General features: G+C 37.0%; 1 protein-coding gene and 1 long non-coding RNA gene across 2 annotated transcripts in view; one reads left to right on the forward strand and one right to left on the reverse strand.

Annotated features, from left to right (window-relative positions):
- The window catches only part of LOC138008169 (talin-like), a 124,773-nt gene that overhangs the window by 39,512 nt on the left and 65,261 nt on the right, over positions 1-20,000 (forward strand). The window contains exons 13-29 of the mRNA XM_068855399.1: positions 40-103; positions 555-659; positions 1,057-1,146; positions 7,501-7,566; positions 9,498-9,599; positions 10,114-10,190; positions 10,728-10,819; positions 11,222-11,310; positions 11,584-11,724; positions 12,502-12,610; positions 13,391-13,442; positions 14,610-14,775; positions 15,930-16,028; positions 17,436-17,705; positions 18,347-18,577; positions 19,126-19,257; positions 19,727-19,855. Of these exons, the coding sequence (XP_068711500.1) occupies positions 40-103; positions 555-659; positions 1,057-1,146; positions 7,501-7,566; positions 9,498-9,599; positions 10,114-10,190; positions 10,728-10,819; positions 11,222-11,310; positions 11,584-11,724; positions 12,502-12,610; positions 13,391-13,442; positions 14,610-14,775; positions 15,930-16,028; positions 17,436-17,705; positions 18,347-18,577; positions 19,126-19,257; positions 19,727-19,855 (2,014 nt within the window). The remainder of the gene's footprint in view (positions 1-39; positions 104-554; positions 660-1,056; positions 1,147-7,500; positions 7,567-9,497; positions 9,600-10,113; positions 10,191-10,727; positions 10,820-11,221; positions 11,311-11,583; positions 11,725-12,501; positions 12,611-13,390; positions 13,443-14,609; positions 14,776-15,929; positions 16,029-17,435; positions 17,706-18,346; positions 18,578-19,125; positions 19,258-19,726; positions 19,856-20,000) is intronic.
- LOC138006172 (uncharacterized) lies at positions 2,738-4,771 on the reverse strand. The gene is made up of 2 exons (XR_011123860.1): positions 4,501-4,771; positions 2,738-3,285 (listed from the first exon to the last, which is right to left on the reverse strand). It is a non-coding gene; the product is annotated as an uncharacterized lncRNA (long non-coding RNA).

The raw sequence follows: 20,000 nt of genomic DNA on the forward strand, positions 1-20,000 counted from the left end.
GAATTGGAAATAATAAGATATTCTTTTTTCTATTGATAGCTTGAAAGAATTCCTTCCAAAAGAATATGTCAAATCAAAGAATATTGAGAAGAAGATTAAAGAGGTGAGTCATTTTTCCTTTGGCTATAGTGTTTTGCAGATTTTAAATGATCAGTATCTATTTTTTGTGTGTGGATGAACTGCAACTGCGTGGCGTGGCCATCTTTAATGGCCTCGCTTCTTTTTAGGTTTTACCCATGAACTCTTTTCTCATTTATCCTTTCCCTGAAAACGTCATGCATTCTCAGGGAGTAAACTGACGACAAGGTGTGAAAAAAAAGTTGATGTTTATGACAAAAAATGTGACTTCGAGACCATGGTTAATTTCCTGTTTTCGTTAATAACTCAAGTTTTCTTTACATACATTTTGGAGTATTTTTTTAAGAAAATGTAGTTAGTATAGTATATGAGATAAGAGAAAAAAACAATTGCAAAAATTTCACCCGTGAGGGGTCTACCGTAACCTGAAGACAAGTTACAGTACAACTAAAACCTCTTGCACCATTACTTTTTAGGAGCACAAGAAGGTGTCTGGACATGATGAGTTGCAGGGAAAGTACAAGTATGTTCAGCTGTGTAGAGGACTTAAGACCTATGGAGTGACGTTCTTTCTGGTTAAGGTAACATAAATACATAGACTTGAAAGTGTAACCTGCATTTTTCCAATATAATTAAAGGCAGCACTTTCTCCTCAGTTATTTTAAGACTCTCAGTGTTGGTCCTGCTGGAGTCGAACTCATTACTTTTTGGAGTAGGGGAGTGGAAAAGACAGGGGGTAGGGGTGGATTGAGGTTTATCTGATAAAAACGTATTTAAATTAAACAACTCAAAAAATAATAATGCTGCTACATGTATTGTTGTCATGAAAACAAAAACACCCAAGAATAAAACAAAACCAACTACAAGCACTATTACATGTAAGTTTATCAAAATTCAGTTATCATAATATGTTGTTTATAAATTTACTTTAAAATGTTGATATTCTTCTGTAATTCTTTGTCATTTTTCTACTGGCAGGAAAAAATGAAAGGAAAGAATAAATTGGTTCCCAGGCTCTTAGGTGTAACCAAAGAAAGCATACTTAGAGTTGATGAGAAAACTAAAGAGGTAAGGATCTTATTACACATAACAACCATATGAACATGAGACAATTTACTTGTGATGAGGGGAACCCTCACGGATGAAACTATCTACTAAAAATGTAGTCCCCTTCAAGAACATAAATGTCAAAATTAGAAAATTATGCCCCTTTTACATAGAGTTTAGCTTGGTCTTAAAAAAAATGTTTATAGTGGAAGGACAGAGCTGAAAAATGACTGCGCAAGTCACTGATCCGCGGCACGAAACGCAGGCTCAAGGGCGCGCTCATTCAAAAAGACTATATGTTCGCCGGAAAATGACAGCCGTTGATTAAATCAAAAAAATAAGATCGCTGTTTGAAAGATAAGGATTTTGTCACAATTTTTGACGAGTTTTGATGTTTTTCCAAAAATTGAAGGGGTGTACAAATTGTGGAAAAATTGTTTTCGCGTGGTAAATGCACCTTTCGTGTGACTATACGGTGAATGGAGGTAACGAGCGCTGCAATGCTTACTTTTTTGACAGTGTTGGCTTTTGTCGCAAGTTTCTCGAACGGTTTTTGCAAGTTCTTGGTTTTCTGGGAGGACCAGAAATTCCCTTAAACCCTGTTTTGGCGATGTTCGGCCGGTGGAATTGGTGAGAGCTTCGAACTTATCGGTGGAGACTAGTTCGTCGAGTGGTTGCGATACAGGACAATGCCTCTTTGTCTGTGTCGGTAAAGAGACATTGGAAAACCTTATGACGTTCCAGATACTCTCTATAATACTCTGAACAATAAAGGAAGACAACTGGTGAATTATAGACCGGGTGGTGAATGGTGACACGCTTACAAAAGATATTTTGGCAAGCATGTTCAAAGCGATATTAAAATGGAGTATGCAAAGGTGCAAGAACTCAGGCAAATTGAGCTCCACGTTTCTCCAAATTTTAATACGAATTTATAATTATCATGAAAGCAAAATACATCTTTCGCTCTTTACACAGCATTTTTTGTTAAATTTATAGAAGAGCGATGAAAGCCAGCCAACAGAAACTGAGATAAATCGGTGAAAAAGATTATACACTGTATGATACACAGAGAGCAGACAAAAAAGTGCTTCATCCTGGAAAGCCCACTTACTGACATTAAACAGCTCAGAGAAAATTAATTTGCCCCTTGATTTGCTTGCCTTTTAAAATAAAAATTCATCAGATCCTAACCTCATCAAGAGATGTCATTAATGTTATTTTTCTTTCAGAAAGTAAATCCTTTTTTCCATATTTAACAATTGACAAGAAACTACAAAAATTTTACAAGGATCAGTTCAGACAACACAGTGCATATTGCAAAACTGATCTAAACTTGAGACATTTCACACATGCATGCTACATTGTACTTGATGGGTTTGAACAAAATCTTTAGAGCATAGACAACTAGGAAACATCCCTGAAAGGGGCATTCCACAAAATTAATATTTTCAGCTGTATAGCAAGAAGTTCACTCTAGCATTATCTGCCGACTGGCATAGGTGGTATTATCCTAAAAAGATGATTGTATATTAAGTAGACGGAATCCAGTCATCAGTATAATACACATGTGCAAGGGCTATTCCATGTGGGTCCCAATGCTCAAGAAGACGTTTGTTTTTAATTTTAATTTTTTCTCTGACAACTTGTCATTGAATGTGTTTGAAGGTGTTCTGGGTTTCGACATCACTACATGTATCTGAAGCATTACTGGGTTGGCAACTCATCAGATCAAAAGCATTCACAAAGTTTGCGTGCAGGTGGAAACAACATGCATTTGTGATGTTTTTGCTTGAATATGTTGTCCCCATTTTTTTTATAAGTACAACATTTAAAAAAGTGGCATCTTAAAGCTCTGTGATGGTCCAAAAAGTTCATAACTGAAAAAAGGTTAAGGACTGGTATTCAGTTCTAAGAAGAAACTGAAAAGTTTGACAATGTGAAGAGTACTAAAGAAACTGCTTAAAACTCAACAGCATTGTCTGGATTTCTCAGTGACTTTATCCAGTCTTTTGTTCCACACTACCAACATGAACAAAGTGAACTCAATAAGATTATTGTGGTTTATTGCTGAGAAAAAAAGGCTGAATTTCTTCTCGCTCCTTTTAGAGCTAATATTTCACAAAACTGCCGCAAATAATACCAGGTGGATCCATCTCCCTAAGGACAAAAAACTAAAATGAATGTTATTGTCCATGAGATGCATATTACAATGCTATAATCTACAATATCATAATGATATTATTATTTTCGTAGACACAGGAAACTGCACATATCAGTTTTTATGGGGGCTGAGAAAATTAGTACAAAAAGTCATTCTTATTACACAACCACGACAAAGAAAACATGATGAGCTAACCATATAAACATACTATAAACCACACATAAACCAATGACCCTTAACTGTTTGCCTTAACACATGTTCTTAAATTTTTTGAGTCTAACCATAATTTTGCCTTGGATGTTGGGTTGAACATAGATTTGCAAATAATGGCCAGTCAAGGGGGAAAGAAAAATACCATCTTCCAAGTTTTGACATAGATGTTGACACCAAGTGTGTTGCATTATTACAATGATGATAGATCATTATTATTTGGCGATTGTGGAAGCTAGACTACAATTAAGTCACTCAGGTGACACTTTGAAGCAGTATTTCCCTGTCAATAATCCTAGGATTAACAGGAAGCAGGGCCTGGACTTTGTACTTTTATTTAACAAATTGTTCTTTTCCTAATATATCGATGTTCCATTAATTAACAGGCCAACAGTCTCCCGAACATGGGTGTATCAGTTGATTGCACAGGGTATTTTGGTGGGCAAATATTTATGATTCTGTAATCAAGCCTCACTATGGCAATAAATTGAACAATGTTATTGATCACACTACTGTGCAACTAGAACTTCTTCTGAGCGTAATCTCAGAGGCCAGTCTTGCAACCAATTTACCTTTTCATTGAAGAAATGCCCTGAGACAGGGACAAAGAACTTCAATATTTTCTATGTAGTTCTGGCCAGTACTTGTGTTCATTCCAACTTCACAAGTTGGCAAGGTGTTTTCTTTTAGACAGCTGCCTTTATGGGGGCAGTCAGGAGGTTAAGTGGCTATTGCAGAGTGGCAGCACTCTAAATGAACTGCTGCCTGGGTTCAAGGAGAAGGTTGACAACTTTCAAATAATGCTCTTAGAACATGATACGTTTAATCTTAACGCATTGTAAATACATGTATGATTGATTGTAAAGGTGATTTCAGAAAACCCTGCCCAAATTATCTTGTTGATGAAAACTGTAGAGATTGCATGGGCAATACCCTATTGTGCAAACTGAACCAAACGTTGTGAACACTTCATGCTTCAAAAACAAATATGGAACACTCACCGTAGCCTCCGTTAGTTTCTGCAGCGCATATTCCCAGACAATTTAACTGGGTTTGGATCTCATAGCCCAAAAATTCCACACAAATATGTTACACAGATCTGATGTGTCTCCTTAAATTAAATCACCATGATCTCACTTCCAAAATTCACACCGTCAAGAGTTATAAAGTGACACAGGCAGAAGACGAGATCAAACGATCGAAATGGACACTTCGCGTCTCATGCACGATTTGTGCTCCCTATCTGGCGCATGCGCAGTCGTTTTTCAGCTCTGTCTAGTGGAAGTGCACTTAGCTATCAAGCTAGTTCACAGGCACCCCACTTTTAATAATCTGAAAGAAACAATTCAAACTTAACAGAAACAAACCTTTAGAAGTGTTAGAATGTGTGAGATTTCATGTTCCAGAAAGGTAGGGACTGTGAAAGGAACATCAATTATTAATGCAAAGAGGAACGAAAAGAATGCTTTCTGTGTTGGTTTTTCTGTGAGGTTTCTACTCACTGTCACCGCCTTTTAATTTGATTTTTATCTTAATCAACAGCAAGTATCCAAATGTTGTCACTACTTTAATTTAATACAATGTAATTTATATACTTTCATGAGGACACACTGTCCAGGCATACATTAGCAGAAGTCATCTTGTACATGTAGTCTACAGTATGTGCTCCAAGGGTAATGAATGAACCAAAAAATGCCATCAGTGGATCTTTACTGCAACTATAGGACTGTGCAAAAGTAAGTTGACAGTCTCGACTCGATCCTTGCGAGAATAGAGGATCAAGAATCGAGTTGAGGATTGAGACTCTATATATGCACTTGAAATCAAACTCGATCCTTGACACTCGATTCTCGGAAAATCACCAAAGTGAAACCTCGTCAATTATTCATACTTGATTCAACTTTTGCGAAAGCGTTACTCCTCTATCAAATAACAACAGGAACTGTTTCGTAAGAAAACGAGGTAGTGGCTATCATTCCTGTGAGTTCTCAATTCAAAAACTGCAATTTTATGTCGTGGATTAAGATATAAAGGCAAAACAGTGAGCTTTTAAGTGCACAATAAATTTTATCGTGACTTGAATGTAAATTTCAAATATTTCTCATAGACATTTAGAAATTTTTGCATACCGCGCCCCAAGCCAAGTAACGCAACAGTCAATGTATTATTATTTTAAGCATTTCTTCTTTCAACATTACAATGCAATGCCATGAGGAATGAAGCCTTCATCTGAAGGAAAATTATAATAATGATCGATTCAGCAATAAGACATCTCGGTGCTAGACTTGTTCACCAGTATCAGGTTTCAGCTTTCTTGCAACAAGCATTACGAGAGAATCAAGAACAGCATCATCACCGGAAGAAGTACATGTAGCCAAAGCTGTTCCATCCGATGTTTGATACTTCGAGTTGGGAGTTCGTATGAGGGCAACATGGTGTTGTTTTGTTTTCTCTTCTGCCTTTTTGATAAATAACATTTTACCAATTAACCTGATGGGAGTGTCACTCTACCAAGTCTTGTGCAGGTTATAGAAGAAAAGTGTGAAGCATCGAAATAAGTGGTTTCACTTCTTGGTGTTGATTTCTCTAAAAAAATTAATTTATATAGTATCAGAAACCCATAAGGGTTGAAACGTGTAACGGCCCCTTGTGTGCTGGGAAACAAGCTTCTGAATATTCAATTTGCTAAGTACCATATTAGGAACAACAAGAGAGAAACATTCAACCAATCGGTTCGCAAGAACACCACCAATGTTCTCGCGCGAAATTAACTGGAGCGAGGGGGTTTCCAAATGTGGTACTTAGCACTGAATATTCGGAAGCTGAGAACGCGCGTTACATGTTTCAACCCTTATGGGTTTCTGATAGTATAATTATAGTATTGGGATCATTGTAAAAAAAGTGAGTTGGATGACTTGAGAAAACCTGGAGCCTTTTCAGTGTGCTCTCATTCTCAGTTGCTTGCGCCTCGGAAAGCAAATCAATATTAAATTAGTATCTAACTTTTAATTTCATAACTACTCAATGGCTTTGCATTGTGACAGTTTCAAGATAGGACGATAGGTTGACAAGGTAAAAAACTGAAAATTGCTAGCATCAAAAACACCCTAGAAGTGAAATCTACACCAGGCGCTCAGCAGCACAGTCACTCTTCTTGCTTTGCTAAACATCATTGGCCATGACACATGTTTTGTTTCCCTCTGTGATGCCTGACTTGGGTACAGCTTTAAAACATACCTTGTGCTGTTTGCAGTTTTACATTGTGTAAAGGCATTTTTCCTTTCTTACCCAAACAGTTGTGTTCAGCTAATTCTTCTGAAGTAAAGAGCACCTGAACTAAATTTACCGCAAAATTCCCACGTGGGTAGTGATGACATCTTGACTCGTGGCACTTTCAATCACTTTTCTCTCTCAGCAATACTGTACTGCCGAAGTAATAATGTTCTCACTAACAAGCTTAAGGTTGCAGCTGGATTCTTGATTGTCATTCCTTGATCCTCAATGCTCGATCCTCGTGAGGATCGAGTCTAGAATGGAGACTTGAAAGAGAAATACTGTCAACTTATTTTTGCATGGTACTGTATAATCTGCTTTAATTGAGACAGTATGAGAATTCAAACTTAATGCAGATGTCAATAGTCCATTTTGCATTAATTTTGTTTTCTTAGTGACCAGGCCTCTGAATGAAATGGAGACTGGAGTTGACCTGGTTTTAGTACAAACTTCATTACTTTTCTGACCAAACACAAGCTACATGTAGTTAACATTAGGACAGCATGATTCACATTAGACTAGCTGTGAGGTTTGTATATGACAACGTCATTTCTCGCTTTGATCACTTGAAAGGACTGGTAATTTAGTGCATTAAAAAATTAAGAGCTTGAGACAGTGGCAGAGTAGAGTGCTGAAATCTATCCTAGGGTTAAGGTAGATACAGATCCGCTCTCTCTCTCCTTCGTCAAGCCATCTGCTTTAACTGCTTATTTCAACTACTATGACAGATCATGAAGACATGGCCACTGACAACTGTTAGGCGTTGGGCAGCATCTCCAAACAGCTTTACGTTGGTAAGTTTTTATCTTACCTTTATAATGTGACATTATTAATTTATTGCACTTGAAAACTTGTTTATGTTTTTGGTTCATTACTCTTCAAACTATAACTGGTAATTTAAAATCAGTTCGAAGGTTCCTTTGCCCAACTTTGGGCAGACCCCTTCTTCAATGTAGTATTATAGTATAGTCATCTTATATACAGGCCTTCTGATATTACGCGATGGTGCGAATTCGCACAATCGACCTCAAATCTCATCCGATCGGATAATTCACAAAAGGACGCACAAAATTCATAAATGAAACATAAATCAACACGTTTCTTAGAAATTCCTGCATAAATATGCCATTTTCAAGATGATTTATCTTGGAAAAAGGCTAAAAATCCTTTGCCACCTTCGATTTCGTAAACATTCGAAGTTCAAGGCTTTATTTTGCATGTCGGGGACCTGGTACGAGTCTCCTTCTATTGGTGCAACACAAACACACACACCACAACACACCACTCAAATGATGACACAGTTGCCTTCTCTTAGAGAAGAAATTTGTGAAAAATAAGTGAAGTTGTAAGTTTTTCGGCAAAATGTAGTTTCTTTCGTTGAAAACTGATAAAAACTTACTCATGGATAAGTTTGTTGTGAAAACGCCCGCTTTTTCTTCGACAAAGAAGGAAGTTCCCACCTTCCGTACAATCTGACAGCTCACGATTGAGCAAGAAAGTACCTCACAGGTACGGTCCATGTGGACGATGGACTGATGTTTTTCTCGTCGTGCAAAATTATGGGCCGTTTATACGAGAGAAAATAAGCCGTGGCTTACTCTGGCCACAGTGTACAAAATACGCAAAAGGAACTATTTATATGAATATATATTCCCAGGTCAATACAAGCCGTGGCTTGAAAAAGACGTGAACGTAGATTTTGTACCATTTACACGTATACGGGATGATCATTTGAGTCTTATGTAAGCCGCGGCTTATTTTCTCTCGTATAAATGGGGGTATGGTCCTATTGTGATTGACCATCTTCGGAAGTTCGTGGTTGACAAGCACCTTGATTATTTATTTGCCATGTTAGCTGTGTCCTTTCAACTTTTACCATGCTGCACCGGTAGTGCAGAAGACCTCATTTTTTTAATTTATCCCAACTAACAACTGTTCCTTTGTCTTCAAAATGTCTTTAGGGCAGCAAAAAAGTGTTTTTCTTAACCTGAAACCTTATAAAACAAGCTTAAAATTGCTGAGAAAAAAATCGCATAAATTACATTATTTATCGCATAATTGGCCTTTCTAATCGCACAATCTGCCCTGAAAAAATCGCATAATTTGCATTTTTTAATCGCACCCTATCAGAAGGCCTGTATATAGTTATGTACATGTAATAAGGGCATCTGGGTGTTACATAAGTATGATTTGCATCTGGCCGTGTTTTGAGTAATTGACATAATTTATATCGAGTTTTTAGAAATAAAAGTCTCGTGTGAACACATGTGAACACATCTGGTTCCCTCAGTTTGATATGTTATTGCACGTTTCTTCCTGTCCTTCACTAGTTACCCAGTGCCTTAGCTTTAAAGTATGTGAAGGCCTTTCATTTACTCTGTGGTTCAACTTTAATAACCATCTTGTGGCTCTCCTCCAATTTGTTTACCTTTTGTTTCTGAATTTTAATTACATGTATCTGGAGTAATACGATTGTCAGCTCTTAATTCCATCACCACTGCACAGCAAAATATTCTCAAGAAGTTTTTACGTCAATGTACTGTACATGTACATACTAGTCAAGTGCTAGTTTTGTAGTTTACTATTCTTTTAAACATTTGATACCATCTAATTACGTGAGCAGAAAGAAACCAGTTGTACAACGTACAAGGAACATGTAGAATTTCTGAAGGAGATCGACTTGCATAACATAATCACATTATTAATTTTTACTTTTCTTCAACAGGACTTCGGGGATTATGTGGAATCGTATTACTCTGTGCAAACCAATGAAGGTGAAAAGATCTCTCAGTTGATTGCTGGCTACATAGATATTATATTGAAAAAGGTAAAACAATATTATTTGTATCAGCAGATAACACAATGTTATTTATCTCGCTATTAATGACAGAGTTACTTGTAACATGCATACTGTATATAAAGCAAATTGTTTGAAATTTGGTTATTCTCTAGTTTGAAAAAACACATGACTAAATTACTTTGCTTAATTGCTCATATCCCTAAGCAGTTTCAAGTATAGAATATTAGAAGTACAGTAATACCTTTCAATTGTGTTACCCTTATCTTGTGAGGAAAGCAATTATTTAGTCCATACATGTACAATAAAGATTCCCTATAATTATATCATTTGCATAATGCCTGCCAAGTGACAGTCATTGATGTCAAGTTTGTGTCATTTATTAACAGTAATAACTACTACATTATTTATATATTGGGATTGTTAGTGTAGTTTAGTTGAATGCTGAAGCTGTATTATGTTTCAGTTATTTTTTATGTTTGATAGGTTTAAATTAATGGACTTATTTTGGTATCTCAACAATAGTCTTTTTAATAAACTTCAGAGAAAAGGTCAAGAAGGATATGATCCAGACTTTGACGAGGAGTCGACCATGGTTGAAGACACTGTAACGCCACACACGTAAGTACAATATGACCTGCTGGATCTGAATGCAGTCATGTGCAAGTCAGATTTTTTGCATCTTTTGTGTGTAGGTAAGCAAGTAACCCTTGAGATGTAGTTTGTTATTCAAGAAAATAAAAATCTGCAGTCCCACCCAACTGCAGACTATAAAACTTCCACATCAAGAAGGATTAAAGGCCAAACTTTAAGAAATCCAGTGTGCTTATTTGGTACTTACATGTATGTTAGGATGGGCTTGGGGTAAATTTTTTGAATAACAAGGAACCTTTTTTAGTTGAGTTTATTTCAGAATAATATTGGATGAGCCTGACAGTTATAACAGACTCGTTTGAAGATTAACTTGGCTGTTATAAAAACTATTACGAAGGTTAAGACCCAAAGGGCCCTTCTTAGATTTTGTAATGACAACCATTGTACAGTTGTTATTTGTTCAATAATGGAAAAATCGTTGGACTAGTGAAGTTTTCTGTCTGCAAGCTTCTGGGGATATCAATAATAATTAATTCTTGTTTATTCCTGCTTTATTTTGACTAGTGGTACATATTTAGAACGGCAAACCAACAAGGTTGGCCATGCTGCCACAGGTTCAGTTGCTTTGCCAGCTGTCATGAGGGCTGGAGGTCCAGGTGTGTCATAACTCACTGTTTCTTCAACATTTTGTCAGTTGGCTACCTTTAAGTGAAAATCGCCTGTTCATGGACTGAATTTGGGTTCTGTTTGAATGAAACTGGGACCCTCTCCCTCAGAGCTTACTCTGATCTTCATGGTACATTTTTTGTGTATATGACAAGTCAGATTTTGTAGTTGAGTTTTGTATTTTTTTGGGTCCTTTGATGAACATGGTAAACATAACTTGTAACTTGGCTGTTTTGAAGTGAGTGTCAAGTCTATAGCAATGATCATTTGCAGTTATCAGTGGAACTTTAGCAGCACTGAATGATAAACCTGAACACCTTTTGTTCTTTTTTACACTGGTTAGTTTTGATTTATTTTAAATTTCTATTGTCAACAATATTGTTGTGTTGCAGGTGCATCAAGGTACAGTGTTGGCAAAATGGAGCCTGCTCAATATGGAACTGTCACAGGATCTGCTAACACTGCTCACAGGCCACCCATGGTGAGTTGACTTCTGTACTGTAAGCTTCTTATTCAGCCTTTTTTCCCAGTTTATGTTTTACATTCATTCTTTTGCTCTCAGTGGCTTCATTGTCAAAGTTTGCTGTGGATCTACAATGCAGCCCATTGACAATGTTGTAATGGAATTTAATATTGTGCTCAGCAAACATATACACAAGGAAAACTGATATCAGATTGATAATTGTCCAAAACATCATTGGATACACATATACTCTGAAACTGAATATTTACAATTATATTTATGTCTATTTAGGGTTCACAGGCAAAGTTTCACACCCTTACACCTGCACAAAAGGCGTACATGAGTAGTCTGAACCAAGGAATAAACACCATTGACACTGCAGAAAAGGAACTAGGGTCACCTGTGCAAATTCCAGCTCTTGGATCTGATCCGGTATGTGGATCCCTGATTATGAATGGTTTTCTTCCCCCTTTGACTATTGATTCATAGTCTGTGCATGGTCTCTCATGGGAGTGTTCCACTGCTAGTGCTAAAGATCATGCATGCACTCCAGTCAGCTTTTGTAATGGAGCACTTCGTGCTCTTAGACTCCTCCAGTAGTTGTTGAAAAGATTGTATATCAAGTCAATCAAATCACTGGCTATTGATGTTAGCATTTGCTAACAAGTGGAAATTGAAGTAACTGAAGAAAATATGGAGTATGTAGGGGGAAGTATATAATCTCAGTTGCTTCACTACACAGAAACTGAAGTAAGACTCTGAGCCTGTGTGGCAAATTTGCAACTTAACTTTTTTTCTGGTGCTCTAACCACAACAAGTCCCTTTACAACCAGCTGCTTGACAGTCAGTTGAATTGTTTTCACAAAATGTTTTTATTCATTTCGTAACCCAGGAGTTGAATTCTTTTTGTTTGGTTCATGTTTGGGAGATTTCACCACCAACGCACAATGTATATATATGCACATGCATACATGCACAGGAGCACAAACTTTATCACTAAACAGTGATGATGCATGTAATTGTCTGACAAGGCTTTGTTACATGTATCTCATTCTCCATTCTCTCTCAGCTACAACGTATTCGTTTAAATAAATAATTTTGCTATCTCAAATTTTTAGTAGTAGTGGTTCTCATACAAAAGAGATGTGGTTTTGGTGAAGTAGTGTTATTTAGTTTCCATCCCCTTGATGCTACCATCCTGTGTTTTAGGCTTCACTGAAATGGAAGCAGAATACACTAGACATCTCAAGGCAAAATGTTGCATCTCGACTTGCTGCTTTGTCAGCCTCCTGTGCCTCCATTGTTACCCTTACTTCAGGTAAAAAAATGTTCAGTACTAGTAATGGTAATGGTAATAATAATAATAATAATAATAATAATAATAATAATAATAATAATAATAATAATAATAATAATAATAATACCTTTAATACCTTTATTTGAGCACCTTAATTTCTATTTACAAGGGAATTACAAATAAGTAAAATGATAATAAGAAAATTTATCATCTAAAGCTATCTGAAATGGGTGTTAAGCTATGTTGCAGTGCCCTGGGTAAAAAGCAGTTCTTGTGTCTATTTGTCCCAGAAATGGGGACTTATTTCTGACAATTTGTTCTTAAGTTAGTCACAATTTCTGGTAACAGTGGCTCTGTTGTGTGTAGGGCGTGGCTGTTATTGTTGCTGATCTTATTCAGTTCTTAAGCAGTAGCTTTGTTTCTTCTTGACTCGAGGCATGGTAAACTAGGTCTGGTGGGAGATCAATAAGTCTTAAACACCTTTTCTGGATCTACTCCACCTAGACTTTTAAGTATGAAGGAATTCCTGCCCATACAGGCACACCATATTCCAAGATGGGTCTTTTTAGGGTGGTATAGATGCTGAGGCTAACCTCTTAAACATTTGGACTGCTTGGCAATTTTGGAATACATGTAAGAGCACCGTGGTATCAGTTGTGTCTGATGTCACAGACTGCAACATTAACTCTGACTATTTTAACCAGTTTGATGAACTCTCAGGGCATATGAGTGACCTTACTTAGCTATTATTTGGTTATAAACAATGAATAAAATTTGAATTTACTACAATTTCTTTTGAAGGTGAACCAGAAGAGACAAATTACACAGCGGCAGGGGCTGCAGTTAATACTATGTAATGAAAGCTTGTTTTCTGCTTTACTATTGTGTAGCACTAGTTTTTGCTCACTTTGCCAAAAAGGATCTCACATTTCAGAATTTGTAGCTGGTAGTAATAATCACATTTTTGGATTTTAAAGTAGCTAGAGGTGCAGTTAAGGTAACATAGTTGATTGGTGAAAACTCAGCCCACCACAAAGTGAGCTGTTTCCTCATTTCCTGCCCAACAGACCAACCAGTTATAATAATGGTGTTGAATTTTTTGGAGACTTGGCCAGTGATATATCACTCCAGCAATTGAGGCCTAAGAACCATGTCAACATTTGCATTATCAAATCAAAATCAAATTCAAGTCAAATCTATATTTTGCTCTTTTGTGCACGAATTACATTGAGGTCATAAATTAAATGGTAGAATGATTCTATTATGTACATATGTGTATTTGAGCCTGGGTACTATAATTATGGTAATGATAATGATTGTCACGTCTAATAGTCGCCACAACTCAACAGCAATGACGCAGGTCAACAAGGTCAAACCGAAAGCATACTATAGCGCCTCTGGCACCCACAATAAATTAGGAGTACAGTAAACACCCGCATAATTATAAGAACAAGTGGATTAAGAACATCAGGCTGAAATTTGGCCAATAAAGTACCATATGAATAAGAACAAATTCAGCCTGATCAATAAAACAAGTTCTTAAATTAATACAAAGGGAAAGGGTATTAAGATAAGAAAACAATACAGTATGTAGTAACTTATATCAAAGTACTATGGTGTTCAGGACCATTACAAACTATAAAATCTATTACAAAACAGCATTGTATGTTAATTAAACCTTTGGAAATATTTAATTTGAAGGATTTCTGAAAGCAATTTTAAGAACATTTTAAGAACACTTTCAGGCTGATTTCTCACTAAGCACCCCTCAAATAAGAACATGATCAGCCTTAAACCTGAAAAAAAGTGTTCATATAATTATGCGGGTGTTTACTGTACCTGGATTTTTTTCTCATGATACGTAAGTCACAAATTAGTGACACAAAAGTTCATTCCTGCTTCATTTGCAGCACATGTCCCATACCACAATTTAGTGAGCATTAGACTGTTGTCTTACTCCACAGGGACAACCATATAGACAAGATGAAATAAAAAAAACTCTGTCTTGTTTTCATTCCAGCTCCTCCAACCTACAAGACTTGTCAAAAGGAATTAAAATGATTGTTGGTTTGCTTGATGATGATGATGATAACAGCAAAAACCTTCTGGATGCTGCGCGTAACTTGGCTGGTGCTTTTACAAATTTGCTGAAAGCTGCTCAAGAAGGGGGTGGAGCTGACAGTGAGGTTAGAGCAAACAACGGACTACATGTAGTTACACAACTTAACATTATTGCATGAAAGTTTTGGATAATTGGCAGGCAAATTATTCTAGAAAAGGAGGTAGCTTGTGCTGATTCCATTTTAACATGTGCTTAGTAACTAAAATAAATATCAAAATGATTGTCTCACAAAGGGTTTTGCTACAACAAAACACCTAAATAAGCAGATGCTTGTATTACTGTGAGATGACAATTTAGTTGGCATTGTCTTTGCTCAGGCTCTCAGTGAAGCAAACACAAGCAAGCAGCTGGAAGAAAGACTGCTTGCTGTGTGCAGTGTAGTACTACAAAAACATTTTTGGCTTATTGATTTCAGAGATGAGAGCCTGTGCAACAAGCTGCTTTGCATACTTCCTTTACTTTAATTTCTAGCAATAATTGCAAGTATTATTTTTCTTAACCCATTGAGTAAAATTGTCTGGCGTTAGACAGAGGAAAGTACTAAGTCTGGCCGGTTCAGGCCAGTTTGGGTTTCAAAGGGTTAAAATTGTATTGCTTTTTGTCTCCATTAGTCATCATTGAGAAAAAAAAATGCCCTCTCCTTATTCATTTACCAGGGTTAACAGAATTATTATTTGAACCATCTTAATCAATACAACTGGGAGAATACCACATGAATTTTTGATGATTTCAGTACTTGTTGTAATATATCCTATTTATTATTTCTCATGAGCAGTTGTGGCTTAGTTGCGGCTTTCGGAGTGAGAGGTCCCTGGTTCTATCCTGGGTGACTTTTCGACTTTCCTCTGATCCATGTAGCTATGGCTTTAAATATCCCTAAAACGGAGCACTGACAGAGGGAGGGGTAAATGATGCACCGTCGGCTTCCACTGATACCAGTCTCGTAACTGAAGGAATTACCGTTGTTAAATAAAGGGAGTTTACCTTTATCTAATAGTTTAATGGCCTAGTTCTCAGGAGCGTTGTACATCTCAGGGGTAGAGCGTCAAAACAAGTTATCCAAAGGTCACGTATGACTCCTATGATCGTGAACACCTGTTTTTTTTATTTTCAATTAGTATCCGAAGTCAATATCTTGAAAGTGCATCACCCCATTAGTATATATCTTTGCTACTTTGTGTTGATGTTGTTGCTCATGGTTGCAATCATTATTTTTAGTCTAGAGGGAGATTGTTATCGGCAGCAGGAAATGTAGGGTCTTCTGGAGCCACACTCTTGCAGTTTATGGGTGAACCAGAAGTGGATCAACAGACTCAAGTAAGCGTATTTGAATATATGCTCAAAAGGTATTATATGGCAATCGGACACTTTTCATTTACTGAAAGGGGCTATATGACTCAAGTTAATTATTGTGTTCAGTGCAGCTAGCAGAGCACTTCCTAATTTTTGTTCAGATTTGATGATCTGACGTGATGCCCATAGCGAAACGATTTGAGAATTTTGTCTGTAGGGTCACCAAAATAGCTGCCCTCCAGATTCTTTTGCTATACACAGGGACATTCTCACAGGTATTGTGTGGGGTCTGGGTTCTCAGTCTGCTCTGTTTGCCAAGTGACTGTCACTTGCAGTTCAATAATCCAATCTTGATTACTACTGGTTTTAATATTAACCCATTGACTCCCAGGGGTTCCCCTGGCCGGTTTAGGCCGGTTTGGACGTCAAAGGGTTAAATGGTCAAAACTGTGAAAAATAATCCTTTTTGCCCTGTGATAAATTACACCTCAAGTAGCTCTTTATCTTAATGTTCTTCTACTTTCTGCAACACCACTTAAGATCTTGATACTGTAGCTTTAAGGGGTTGTCAGGGATCCTTTAATCCTCCAATTACAATTTTACAAAATAGCAGAATGTACACTCACATGACTTAGCTCTCTCCAGAGATCGTGGTCTTGGGTGGCTTGGTTTAAGGAGATTAAGACATTTTTGATAAACATTTTCTGAGAACTTTGCTTCATGTGACCACAAGATCTTTGTTGTTCTGCTTCTGATTAAAGGAACAATTGGGGTTAAACCAGTTTGTATATAATTATGCGATGAGGTGTTCAAATTTTAGTCATGAATCTCATTGATATGATTTTGGAAAAATTATCTCTCCTTTCTTAAAGAGGGTTGCTGTCCATGCAACGGGTCATGTAATTGATCAAAATTATTAATAGCTCTAAAGTATTTCTAATACAGGGCTCACACAGAAAAGAGAACAACCCAGTGTTTGTGGCACTGGATTTAAGTGCAGTTTCCCCAGGTGTTAAGCCTACCTTGCATGACCTTTGACTGAATTTGTTTTCAGATTTCTTGCATTCAATGTGACCGCTCTTTGTAAATACCCAGCAGGTTTCCCTGTTTAGCATTCTTAATGCAGTTAATGCTAAAAAATAATTGTTTCTCTTATGCACTGCCCCAAGAGCTTTCTGGAGCAAAAAGAAGGGGGTATGGCAGGTTGATCACGAGAAGATGAGCTAAATTACATGTATTTTGTAAGTGAATAAGTTAATTGTCATCTTCTCTGAAACAGTGCATCAAAGATGGAGAATTGGGGTCCTGTTTTGAGGACATGGGAATGGAGAGTCAGCAGTTTGGATTTCCCACTGTCCCCTTTTAGTGATTTCACAGTGAACAACATTATTATCATTTCAACTAAGTTAATGATTTTTCTCTCCATCGCAGGAAATGCTGTTGGCTCTTGCACAAGCTGTAGCCAATGCTACAGCAGCATTGGTTTTGAAAGCAAAGAACATTGCCAGCCAATCCAATGACACAGGATCTCAAAGCAAAGTGATTAATGCGGCTAAAGAGACAGCCAGAACTACAGCACAACTGGTTGCCTGTGTTAAGGTTGTTGTTCCTTCAATAAGCAGTCACATGTGCCAGGAACAAGTTGTTGAAGCTGCTAAGCTTGTTGCTACTGCTGTGGATGACACAGAGGGTGCTTGTAAGGTGAGGAAAAATTAATTTTATGTACACATTATTTTTTATTGTTTTTAATATTTTTGTGCTACTCATCAGAATTATTAATAAAACCCATTGGTATGAAAAAGTGAAAGTTTCATAGTAATTGTTGGGAATGGAATGAAGCAATACAATGTTGTAACAGTAGTCACAATAAAATATCATATATCATACAAGACCAGCCAAGGTGCATGTATCCTTGCAAGTGCATGATATGATAAGCTACGATGCAATGCACAGTACCATACAGCTGTACAAGCAATAAAATTGCAGCAACAACAACACAATGAAATCTAGTAACAACACAGCATTAATGGGACAACAATAACAACTAGAGCGCATTCACTACCACATAAAAAATAATAGCGTTGTGGTTGTGTTTTCTTTATTTTAAAACAACAAGAATGAAGTGTCACTCATGTTTCTGGGTGCAGGTTGCCTAAGGTTAGTCTAAAATTTTTATGAAAAGTAATTACCTTGAACATCTTGAAGGTAACCTTTCAGTCTTAAAACTGCTCCATCTTTATTATGAACTACAGTACATTAATTGAATGCTGACAAGTCTTATTGTTTGTACATAACATTATTGTTGTGGAAGTGGTTCAAATGTTATGTGCCTTTTGTCCTAGGAAGCTGTTTCTGGCGACTCAGAGCTGCTTCCTGAGATGATGACAGCAGCCCAAGGTGTGCGAGATGCCTTGAACAGTTTGTTGATTAAAATACGAGAAGGAGGCCGAGACACTCAGCAAGCTGGGCAGTATGATGAAGCATGCGATGACATTCTTGGAGCGACAGACAGATTGTTTAACAGCATGGGCAATGCTGGAGAGATGGTTAAACAAGCCAAGATTCTTGCACAGGTACACAAGCAATGAAGAATGCACATTGAATCTTGAAAGTAGGCATTGTGCGTATTAGCTCAAAGTGTTTTCAAAATTTGTTATGACTGTAAGTGCTAGCATTATGTTATTATGTTAATGTAGCTAGGCTTGGTTATGCAGCTCTGTCAAAACAATGGAATGTTACAGTAATTGCAATGGTGAATAAATTACTGCTCTATTTTAATAAAAAAAATTGAGGTAAACTTTCACAGGCATTGTTTAACTTCCTTATAGAGGTAAAGATAGTCTGGTTGTGTCATCTTTTATGTTAGGTAACTCCACACTTTTGGATTTTTCTCTCTCTTCGTTCATGCCCTGTGTTAATAATGTGTCCCAATGGCATAAGAGTTGTTCCAACAATAATATATTCTGGATTGTCATGCTTTGTGTGCTGTGATAAATGTAATGAGGGCATTTCAAGAGCACCCTACCATCATTACTTTTCAATCCGTTCATAGGCTGTTATTCTTTTAAAATCAATACCTTAAAGTAACATTTATTCCTCTTTTAATTGTTTTAAAATAAAGGCATCATCTTCACTGGTAACTGGAATCAAAGCAGAAGCTGAGACCCAGGATGATTCTGATTCTCAGAAGCGCCTCTTAGCAGCAGCCAAGGTGCTGGCAGATGCCACTGCAAAACTTGTTGAAGCAGCTAAGGTAATGGCAATAATACATTATAATGAAAACAGCTGGTGTGCATCAAGAATGAGGTACTGTAGCTCAAGGGTAGTGTAACAGTGCTTGTTTTTAGCCAGCTGTAGTGTTGATTTTGGTATTTCAGTTGTTTTGTCTGTCGTTGGCTCTTTTGTTTTAGTTGTGGAAGGGAGCTCTAGCTTGTAATATCTTTCAAGAGTTGCTACATGACCCTAGCTTTTTGGAGAGTCCTTTGCTTACAAACTCTTCATCCTGTCCTTTTTTTGCACTTTCATTATTTTAGCATAACACTTTAAAAGAATCTAACTTTTGCAAAGAACTCTTGCAAAATAAAAGAGAAAGAGTCCTTTTTATGAACCTGACTGGCAATATTCTTTGGAAAGTTAGGCATCATTTGAAAAGAGCATTGATGATAATTTTGCAAGCAAGCCTTCAAGTAAAATGGAAAAAAAATGATCTTTGCTTTTAACAGGGAGCTGCCAAAAACCCCAATGCAGCTGATCAGCAACAAAAGCTGAAACAAGCAGCGGAGGATCTAAGATCAGCTACTAATGCAGCAGCCAGTGACGCTTTGAAGAAGAAACTTGTCAAAAGACTTGAGGTAGGTGAAAATTCAAGACCTTTTTGTTTCCACCTGACAGTGATGATTTGAGTGTGTGGCTGTCAGTAAGCCTCCGTGCAGTTTTTACACTGAGAGGAACAGACTTTCTGGATTCCTGCATTGATAAAGATGAAGCTCTGTGAGA

This window comes from Montipora foliosa, chromosome 6, assembly GCF_036669935.1.
Source record: "Montipora foliosa isolate CH-2021 chromosome 6, ASM3666993v2, whole genome shotgun sequence".
Classification (NCBI taxonomy): Eukaryota; Metazoa; Cnidaria; class Anthozoa; order Scleractinia; family Acroporidae; genus Montipora; species Montipora foliosa.